Source organism: Vigna umbellata, chromosome 7 (assembly GCF_029865625.1).
Source record: "Vigna umbellata cultivar VRB3 chromosome 7, Vumbellata_1.0, whole genome shotgun sequence".
Classification (NCBI taxonomy): Eukaryota; Viridiplantae; Streptophyta; class Magnoliopsida; order Fabales; family Fabaceae; genus Vigna; species Vigna umbellata.
Genome location: NC_142171.1, coordinates 23,346,692 through 23,357,486, shown reverse-complemented (window position 1 = coordinate 23,357,486; position 10,795 = coordinate 23,346,692). Strand labels below are relative to the sequence as shown.

The 10,795-nt window shown below is 38.9% G+C and overlaps 2 protein-coding genes across 2 annotated transcripts; one reads left to right on the top strand and one right to left on the bottom strand.

The window, feature by feature from the left end:
* The first annotated feature begins 934 nt into the window (after positions 1-934).
* Positions 935-2,784, top strand: LOC148195483 (uncharacterized). The gene is made up of 5 exons (XM_088094010.1): positions 935-1,371; positions 1,445-1,571; positions 1,667-1,945; positions 2,030-2,134; positions 2,224-2,784. The coding sequence occupies exons 1-5, from the start codon at positions 935-937 to the stop codon at positions 2,782-2,784; spliced, it is 1,509 nt and encodes a 502-aa protein (XP_087950136.1).
* A 3,685-nt stretch (positions 2,785-6,469) lies between these two features.
* On the bottom strand, positions 6,470-10,580 carry LOC148195482 (uncharacterized). The gene is made up of 4 exons (XM_088095219.1): positions 9,944-10,580; positions 9,499-9,787; positions 6,853-7,158; positions 6,470-6,734 (listed from the first exon to the last, which is right to left on the bottom strand). Exons 1-4 carry the CDS (start codon positions 10,530-10,532, stop codon positions 6,470-6,472), a joined length of 1,449 nt encoding a protein of 482 aa, XP_087951345.1. The 5' UTR covers positions 10,533-10,580.
* Between the last annotated feature and the right edge of the window lie 215 nt (positions 10,581-10,795).

Below are 10,795 nucleotides of genomic sequence, written 5' to 3'. Positions count from 1 at the left end.
AAATAATCTTGAGCTTCCAATAAGTAGTACTTTCGAGTCTATGCTTTCTCAGACTAATTGAAACCAAAAAGTGTGATAAGCCTTTCAAAAGTGTGGGAACCGTTCAATAAATTCAGCTCTTTCATTTGGAGCTTCTCTTACGTGAACAACATGGTGGTCCCTTTCTTCCACTTCCCTTAAATTTGCCAAATTGAATTGTTTATTGCACAGAAAACCGTGACCACCATTTGGAATGTGGTCCCCTCAATTGGTTCAAATGCTTTTTACAAAATTCTGAAAGAAAGAAAGGAGTTGCATGAAACCCTTTCCATGAGCTTTAGTGGTAGTCCCTTGTGTTTCTTTTCTTTAGTGTATCTTTAGCCAAATAAGACCGAGAATTCCTCTCTCTTAGAAGATGGCATCCTTCTTTCTTCAATTGCTAAAGTGTCAAAGCCATAAGGTCCCTCCAAGCTACTCCTACCGGGACATGTTAAAAACCAAAACAATGCTTCCATTATTCTTTGCAAAATGCGTGACATGGCAAGGGGAATAACTTCCCAACGTGTATTTTCAATAAGTGTGGCTCACTTCCCTTACTAACACTGCAAATAAAAGTCAGCACTTCCTTGGACTTCTCTTGGCCGTGAAGTGTGTAAGAGTTCCAAATCAAATTTTCCATTTCAACACACAAATTAAATCAACACAGTGCAGCTCCTTCCAAGTAAATAACACAGTGTGCAAACAAAATTTCTTCAAAATGTCCTAGAATATTTACAGAATTTTCCTGCACTCAATGTGTAGTATTGTGTAGATTAAAGTTTTGCATTCTTATCTTTTGCTTCGATGTGTAGTATTGGCAAACAAGAACATCATCATCATGTTCTTTTCTTACTTTTCCTTTCCATTCAATTGTAAAAATATATTGACCTAACAATTTTGTTTTTTGTTCAAGAATATGGCATCAGATGGTTGTGACCCTCCTATTCCACCTTTAGCAAAATCAGATAAGGAGAAGGGCAAGAAGAAATCTTATATGGTGAAGTTGTTAAATCGTTTCAATAATGTAAATGCTTCAAGTAGTCAACCATCTACACCTACCTCTACCTCCACTGCTAGATTTGTTCCACCACCATTACAAGTTCCTGGTTTGACACCTACTGCACCATCAATTCCACCTTCGTTGGAAGTTCCTGCCTTCACACCTAGTCCACAACAATTTGTTGCTGATCAATGGAGATCACCCTCCCCCCATGTTGGTTCTAACCCAACAACTTCCACAAATATGCCATCACCACCTCCTATAGGGGATAACCCTCCACACTCAAGTTCAGCAGCCAATGACTTCGAAGATGTTTCCAACAATCGTCCAATCATTACACCTATTGGAGAAGGGTAAGAAAACATCAATTTAATGTTCCAAGCATATACTGTATTATTCTAATATTTGACTTTTATTTTGGTATAGGTTTTATCCAACAAAAACAGCATCCAAAGCAATCACAACCACCATCAAGCAACAGTTTGATGAGCCATGGGTGACATGGGGAAATATACCTCAGACACAAAGAGATGTTTTCTTTGAGCGTTTTAGGGTACACTTGTGTTTATTTACATTATGTACTACAATTAATTTTAAATGTTAAGGTCCTCAATTATCTTATCCAATATTAATCTTTGTTGTCAACAGAGGAAGGTTTCATGGAGGTCTAACCATGAAGAAAAGGTGAAAAAAAATTTCCACACCAAAGCATCTCATAGATTATCTGAGATGTTTAAAAAGGCTAGAACAGAAGGAAAAAAACCTAATTGGATGGGGGATATTGTTTGGAATGGTCTTTTGGAGAAGTGGAACATGCCACTTTATAGACAAAAATGTGAAACGGCCAAAAAGAACAGGACATCTGATAAGGGTGGTTGTTTGCACACTGGGGGATCCATTAGCGTGCATGAGCATGCAATTCGTCTGGTACATATAAATTTATTTTTACATTTCTAGTCATAAACTTTACAAATATTTCATGTTAAAAACTTACATCTTCTTTGCTTTCAGTCACAGGAGCTTGGTCGGTCAGTGCATGTTGATGAAATATTTCAGCAGACACATATTCGAGCATCAACAGGACAATTTGTCGATGAAAGGTCTAGGCGGACACATGTTAGTTTCTACTAACTCCATTATATTCTTTATTAGGTTGTAATTCTTAGGTCTATCTATTTAACGATAATCATGTATTCATTTAACAGGAAGAGTTTGAAGCAAAATTTTCTCAAATAAGATCTGAGACAGCATCTGTTGGTGCTTCAGCATGTTCTCCCCTAGACCCTGCAGATGAGGAAAGATTGAGGAACCAATGTTGGTTGGACGTTGCTGGTGGAAGGTACAAGGGACGCGTATACGGCATCGGAAATGTCAGTGCTCAAGATGATTGTGTTGATAGTTACATACAACAGACACAGGCATCTTCTTCTCAGCAACCGATGGCAGACGACATTTCTAACCTCCACACACGAGTATCAACCCATGATGACCAACTTCGACAGATGAACTCTCAATTGCAAGGCTTTATTGGCGTCATAATGCAGTACCTTCCGCCTCCTGCAGTCGCAATTGCACAACAATTTTTTCAATCCCAAAATCAGCCACAAACTAATGTTCAACCACAACAACCACAACAACCACCACAACCACAGCAACCACAGCAACCACAGCAACCACAGCAACCACAGCAACCAACAGATCAACCACAGCAACCACAACAACCAACAGATCAACCACAAGATGATAATGTTTATGGAGATTACTAGTTATGTTTTTAGAAGTAGGGCATCTATGACTCAAACTTATTTCCTCAATAACTTATTTCATCTTATTTGAACTTATTATAATTAACAATTATGTAAACTTTCTTATTATGATTAATGTCAAATGCTTGTTTGTAGGTTTTAAGACTTATTTTATTTGTCAAATTTGTGAATGGATATAATGTGCAGCTCTTGTGAATTGTCTGTGTGGTATGGGCAGGTCTTGTAAATTGTCTGTTTGAATGAGTAGTATGCTATTCAAGTGAATTAATATGTTTAACCGTATATAGGTTATGTACGGATCATCCGTATATAGGTTACATACGGATTATCCGTATGTAACTTATATACGGATAATCCGTATGTAAGTTATATACGTATTATCCGTATGTAAGTTATCTACGGATTATCCGTATGTAAGTTATATACGGATTATCCGTATGTAAGTTATATACGGATTATCCGTATGTAACTTACATACGGATTATCCGTATGCAACTTATATACGGATTATCCGTACATAACTTATATACGGATTATCCGTATGTAACTTATATACGGATAATCCGTATATAATGTTATCTACAGTCTTTTTATATACGGATTTTTGGCCGTATATAATCCGTATATAATACGATTTTTTATACGGATTTTGGACATTATATACGGATTTTGGTCGTATATAATCGCGATTTTTCTTGTAGTGGAATTATAATTGTGATGGTAGGATAGAGGAATCTTAAAAACTGGAGTTGGTACATCCCTGATCATAGAGCAGCCCTGGTCAAATCCAGTCAGTTGTGACTAGTCATATATAGTGGCGTTTATGGTGAGTTTGATTCGTCAAACATTTGATTCTTCTCCGATGACCATTTATGGTGATATTTTAGTATTCCTAATTTATTTTTGTGATATATTCATTTTGTATCATTTCTGTGATGATTGTATATTATTATATTGGGTTTGAATTTATGCGTTTGAACATGATATGAGTATTATGGGGAGATTTTGTAAGGGTATAATGTGAGTTGAGGAATATGAGTATGGTATGAGTCTCGTGGAGAGATTCAGTAATGTTATGATATTCGTGTATATGTTGATTTTGAGGGTCCTATACATGGAGGTTATCCTGATACTCTAATAGCCATCCAGTCTCAAGTTGAGAAGGACGAATTATGTGGTAAGAGGGGCAAGAGGTCCTGGTCTATGTGCCCGTTTTGGACATAGTGTTGAGGACTAAGAAGGCATCACAAGTGCGTAACCTTCCGTTGACCGCTCATCAACATATCATCGGGATAAGTGTCTATTGGGTATTGTGGAAAGGGTGTCCCTTGAGTATTATGGAACGAGTGTCTATTGAGTATTGTGGAATGAGTGTATATTAAGTATTGTGGGATGAGTGTCGATTAGTAATTGTGGTATTGTGGAATGAGTATCTATGATGCGATTGTTGTATGATGGTATGAGTGTGTATCATATAATTATTATATGAGGTTTGTTGAGTGCATCAAAGTAAATATGCATGTTTTATAAATGATTGGTTGCATGTTAGCTCACTATACTTGTTTGTGTTTGTGTTTGGGAATGTGCGGTGATCGTATAATTCGTTATACGGGAGCAGATGAAGAAATGGCGTATGACTCACTGCCAATGAAGAGAAAGATAGAAGAATAAAGTAGAAGAACTCAAGCTATAATTTTGTAGTTGAAATCTGAGTCTAAAATATGTATAGACATATATCAACTATGAATTTTTAAGTGTGAGATTACAGGATGTTACCGTAAATGTAATGTTACAATATATCAATTATGAATTTTCAAGTGTGAGATTATGGGATGTTACATTGGTATTAGAGCAGTTCGTCCTTAGGATGACCTGTGTGTTGTGGGTCTGTCATGTCTCCTCTATGAAGAATTGAGTCTAAATGGTATAATTTATCATTTCCTCCAAGTCTAGATAGTAGAGTATTGTGTCTACCTAGAGGTTTTGAGAACAAAAAACGTCTTAATAGGAGTAATGAGGGTGCACACTCATGACTTTTACCAGAGATGATTTTCCATTCTTAATTCTGAAGGTTTGGGGAAAGATAGAGTTGTGGTTCGAGTGTGGTTTTATTTAGAAATCTTTGTCTTCTTCTTGCCTTTGTGGTAGTGTACTGTGCTCTATAGTGGTAGAGGGATGCATATTTCATTTTGATGAGAGGGTCGCACCTCCCACAAAAGTTGTGCATAAAAGAATGCAGTATAGACTAGGTAGTGACTCCTAGGTCGTCTCTCAAGGACCAATTTGGGTTCACTCTCAGATCAAACACGCAGTGGGGGGGTTTTGTGAAAAATTTGTGAATGCGGATGAACTAAATTTAAACTGGAAATTAAAAATAACCAAACATAATTAAAAACGCTGAAATAAATTAATAAAACACGAAGACCGAACGGTTTCTAAAACAAGTGAGGAAATTGAAAATGACGGAAGATAAAATTAATCGAACAGAATAGACAACATAGTGAATCGAAGACAATAAACAGATTAAAGTGACTGAAAATAGTAAACCAACATTCCTAAAGTAAGATGTGTAAACTAATTAAATTGTAACACATAAATCGACAACGCGCATAAATGCATAATGAAACTGATTGGTGAATTAGATGAACCAAATGAGCTTGCATACGAATCATTAAATGCAACCCGAAAATAGAAGCAACCATAAAAAGAAACTTAATGCATGGAATCATATTTTAATGCAAGAAAAATGCTTGAACAAATTAAATGCAGGGAGGAATTAATTGCAATTATCCTATTAAAACATGCATCTATTAAACTAGAGAAATAAAGTGGTATAGTGGTCTGGAAGCACCAATGCAATCCATAACCGTGTGCTCTCCAAAACAAAAGTGCTTTCTCTTCTTCCAACGTGCAGCTTTTAGGTCCGTGAGCTCCCCATCTAATCACCTCTTCATTCTAGCAAAGCAAATTAAATAAACCATGTGCTTCATTCCGCATGAAACTTCAGCAGCGTGCAAAAATCATTCCAAGCCTTGACACCACTGCACTTCTTCCTTCCAGCCGTGGCACATCACTTCTCCAACACATTACCGCTTCATGCATCTAAAAGAAAGAAAAAGAAAACTAATTCCCCTAGTGCTGCTGGAGAGAAACCGAGAGCACCTTCCAAGCCTTACCAACTCCTACCCATTCTCCGTGCACACCATTCTCTCCCTCTCGGTCACTGCTCCAATCCCTTTCCCAGCACAAGCTCTTCATCTCTGAATCATCACTTCCTCCCTGCTTCCAAGCATAAAGCTTCTCCAGCAAAAAAAAAATGAAAAAGGCCGTGTGCTTCCACACACTTCACCTACCAGCTTGTTTCATTCTCAAAATAAAGTGGCCATGAGTAAGTCAGCAAATAGAAGTAAAAATTAGCTCTTGATTCATCATCCAAAAACAACGTTCCAGTCAAGAAATGAAAGACATAAAAACTGAAAAACCAGAGTATTGTTCTTCCATTCTATAAAGTGTAACAGCGTGAATACACCTTCCAGTTTTTACATTTTTTCCAGAAAAACCAAGCACAAGCCTAAGAAAAACATAAAGCTGAGAGAATGGCCAGTGGCGGCTCCCACGCACGTCCCACAGCCCCCCCTCTTTTTATGAAATGTGCCTCTTTTTAAGTGGAAGAAGATGCCCTCATTCAAGGTGACGGCTGGACCACACTAGGCCGAGACACCCTCTCCCTCAACGTGCTAGACCTCTTTCTTTCGTGTGCAGGCCGAGACCCTAGATTTCTCCCTGCTGGGCTCCCGTTTTTCTCACCGTCACACCACTTCCATGCTGGCTCTGCTGGACCGAGAGTTACTGTGTGCACCCTTCTTTCATGCTCCGCTGGATACACCTCTTGGACATGTTGTCCGCACGTGAGTTGCTGCTGCTGAGTGCCACTCTTCTTTCTAGACCAGCTGCCGTGATACATGAACCAGCCCACATGCTTTGCTGGATCAACCTCCCTAAAATCCAAGCTGGACGTGGCAGCCAAAGAATTTGCTGAACGCCCTCCTCCACTACGTGTGCACCTACCAGGCCTGCTCCTTTCTTCTCTGCTGGAACTTTAATTTCCGTGTGCACCCCTCCAAGCTTGTTGGACTCCTTCCGTGACCACCTCTTGTGCGTGCTGTTGCTGGATGGAAAAGTGCAAGCTGGGTGCTGCTCCTTTGCTTGCTGCCCTCTTTCATTTCTGCTGGGCCGCCTGCTGGACGTAGCCTTTCATTTCCCCAAGTGCACCTTTTCAATTTGCTGGCAGCTGGACCGTGATGTGGAGTGCAGCATGGAGAGCGTGATGGACCTCTTATCTCCGTGTTCACCCCAGTTGGACGTGCTTGCCGTCTTTTTCCAAACCCACATCAAAATTGAATTGCCATGGGCCGTGTTGAATGAAGAATTGAATGGTGTAGGCCATGACAGCTGTTGTGTGCACCCAGCCAAGACCGTGACACCTGCTAAAACGTGGCAGCAGCTCTTTTCATCCGTGTGCACCTCCATCTTTGCTGGATACAACCCGTGTTTGGTGCTTGCTGCTGTGTGCACCCCATAATTTAAATCCACACCTCCTCACTCATTTTAGTTTAAAGTAGATTGATGTGGCATTTTCTTTTGACCTCCAAATGTTCCAAAATTTATCCAACAATTTCCCTACAATTAATAATGCAAATAATTAGCTCAAATAATTCAAATTAATTAAAATAAGAATTTCTGATCAAATTAAGCACAATTAGGAAAAATGGGAAAATACTGGACAATTAAGCACAATTCCCTAATTAAATTCGGTACAATAAGCTAAGTGAAATTGAGAAAATATTGACTCATCAAAATAGACCACACTTAGTCTTTTGCACTCCTGGGCAAAATCAAGACGCAAATCAAGGAATAGTTCAGAGGACATCCAGGGAAATGACACAACTCAGCAAACACAAAACAAAGACTAACAATGACAGAAACAGAATTACACAGTTCTCAAGGAATCTGGACCAAGAAAGGAAGTAGACAATATCCAACACAAAATCAAAGAAAGCAGATACTCATGAAATCATCCAAGCAATTCAAAACATGGTAAAATGATCAATCAGCTCAAGAGGTGAATCAAAAGCAACAGAAACTCACAAATGCACACAATCAGTGTTTCTCTCAAGTGTTTAAGGTAAATCAATGTCACTCAATGCGCTCAAGAAAGCAATCACAAGTAGACTTGGCAAGCCTCTAATATCAACACTCAAGCACATACGCATGTTCAAATCAAAAGGTCTTTTCATGGTTGTAATGGGGCCAAGGACATGGGAGGATAACATATGGATGAGAAGCTATAAACCAAAAGAAATAGAGGAGCAATGGGGAACAAGTGTAAACACAGTCAAATCACACCCAAAACCTCTAATTCAATCCTCTTCTTGACTCCATTATTCACACATTTTTTTTTTCATTTTTTTCATATTTTTTTTTCTGCTCTCTCTTTTTTTTTTTTTTTTTTTTTTTTTTCAAAACAAAACTGTAAAAGACAAGATACACGTATATTTACAAAAACAAAACAAGAAGAGGAACCAACTAGCCAACTCATAAGAATCCCCAAGGAGACCACACTTGTTCTCAAAACACTTCCAAAGCTCCAAAATTCCCTAAGGTTAAGGTAATCATGGTTTTTCACTTAGGGGTAGTGTATGAGCTTCAAAACAAAGAAATGAGGAAAGTATAGGCTCAAAAAGGGTTATCAAAGGTTTAGAACACGGTAGGCTTATTTGGCTAGAGAGGCTCAAAAACAAAACTGCCTTTATCACTTCCAAACATGCATATCAATCAAGAATTATCAACAAGAGTCAAGCCAAGGCATATGTGCAAGCAATCAAGAGACATATCACACACAAGAAAGAACATCAAGTGGCTCAAATCTCACACAGGGTAATTTATGTCACAATCAAATCAACCTCTCAAACATCTATAATCATCTTCTCAAGCAGAGAAAAGCAAGGATTTCAAACAAGTCAGGGTATCAATGAAGTGAAAGATACATCTACAACCTAAACAAAGTCCAGAAATCAAGAGAAACATGTAAAACTGTACACAAGACACGACAAAAACAACCTAGAAAAGAAAAAATTTAACCAAGAAAACAAAAACTAACGAAGAAAATTAAAAATCTCCCCCAATAGACCACACTTAAACTACACAGTGTCCTCAATGTGTCATAAGCATAAGATCAGAAATCATAACAGTCAACAGATCATGGACAAGTGCAATAAAAGTAGGGAAAGGGGGAGAAGAGAGAAAGAAAACTCCCCTGATCACGGTGGCAGTTGCCAATTTTGGACTTGTAGGGAGATGTCTTCCACCAATGGATCCAGCAAAGAAGTTTTGAGGAAGAACTGCTTCATCCTCCATATTTGATCTAGCAGGGAGATATCATCCACAGCTGGATCTAAGAAGCAGGGATTGTTGATGAGCAGGTTCAGCAGGTGCCTGTTGATGTTGAAACTTTCGTGAATGCTGGCACCTTTGTCTTCCAGCATGGGTGCATGTTGGTCAAATTCATTTGTACCTCCTGCAATAGGGTTAGTGCAATGTGGTTCCAAAGAAATAACATGCAGGGGTATAACACCCAAATTATCATACTGAACCTCAGATACATCCTCAGAACATGAATCAATTTCAAAATCACAAGCAATATCAACTACAGACTCAGATTCATGTTCAATGCATGGAGAATAAACATTCGGATGCGACAGCAAAAGTTGGTTCTCATCATGCATAGAGGGGAAATTAAAATCAGACTCAACAACAATATAATCATCAGCATACCTCTCAACCACATAATCATCAACATAATCAAATTGAGGTATGCTTACCTCCTCTTCCTTGAAGATTGCTAAAGTGTGGGAAGATGAAGGTGGTCTACCTGGTTCAGGATTACTGCTTATTTCTGCCTGCTCCTCAAAATATTCATCACTCTCCTCAGGTGCAAGGGTAGGGACATAGGATGATGGGAAAGTAGATGGCGCAACAATAAGCTCATGACTCTTCTCCCCATCTTCTATGTTGATGCCACTATCATCATCATCTGGAATCTGAACAGTCTGAAATGGTAACTCTGAATCTTGAGACTGTTCCTCAGTGAGTTGAGTGGCCATCTGCCCTATCTGATCAGTCATACTCTGAATGGCAGCTCCTATTTCTTGCTGGAACTGCATGTTCTCTTGCTGAAACTGAAGGTTCTGCATGGTCATCTGCTCCAACAACTCCTGCAATGTAGGCTCAGAAGTAGAAGGCTGAGGAGCTATTTGAGCAGGAGCATCATAAAATTGCATCTGTTGTTGTTGCTGCTGTTTTTGTTGCCTGTTGTTGTAAATGTTTGTAGCATAAGCCTGAGGTGCATCAAAGGCAGCATGGTGTTGCAAGGAAGGACATGCATCTGTATAGTGGTCACTGGAAGGACAAATAGCACATAGTCGTGCAACAAATGCAGATGGAGATGCAGATCTCTGGTTGGTAGTGAACTGTGTCACCAACTTCGCAAGAGAGTCAATCTTTCCTTCCAACTTGCTTTCAAAATCTGATAAAGACTGGGCAACATCATCATGTACGCCCCTCACCAGAGGATGCGCAATATTGTTCTCCTTATAGAAATCAGCAGAATAATTAGAGTACCATGCAGAAGGAGAATCATAAGTATCGGCAGAATAAGCACTATTCACAAAACCAGAATAAGTAGACATGGAAAAATAAAAATACTAAAAATTACGAAACAAATAAAACACAACACATTTATACATGCAAAACGCACACAGAAAACAGAACATCACATCACATTACATCACAACACAAGACAAAACACTACACACACAAACACAACAAAAAGACCTAAGATTGAACCATTGGTCCCCGGCAACGGCGCCATTTTGATGAGAGGGTCGCACCTCCCACAAAAGTTGTGCATAAAAGAATGCAGTATAGACTAGGTAGTGACTCCTAGGTCGTC

Excerpts from the sequence above, each read along its gene's own strand:
- LOC148195483 (XM_088094010.1), top strand. The coding sequence starts at position 935 with ATGGCATCAGATGGTTGTGACCCTCCTATTCCACCTTTAGCAAAATCA. Across the intron at positions 1,372-1,444 it reads ATTACACCTATTGGAGAAGG|GTTTTATCCAACAAAAACAG; the intron begins GTAAGAAAACAT and ends ATTTTGGTATAG. Across the intron at positions 2,135-2,223 it reads AAAGGTCTAGGCGGACACAT|GAAGAGTTTGAAGCAAAATT; the intron begins GTTAGTTTCTAC and ends TTCATTTAACAG.
- LOC148195482 (XM_088095219.1), bottom strand. The coding sequence starts at position 10,532 with ATGTCTACTTATTCTGGTTTTGTGAATAGTGCTTATTCTGCCGATACT. Across the intron at positions 7,159-9,498 it reads TGCATTGAACATGAATCTGA|ACGGCAAGCACGTCCAACTG; the intron begins GTCTGTAGTTGA and ends GTTTGGAAAAAG. Across the intron at positions 6,735-6,852 it reads AGAAGAAAGGAGCAGGCCTG|CTGGTCTAGAAAGAAGAGTG; the intron begins GTAGGTGCACAC and ends GTATCACGGCAG.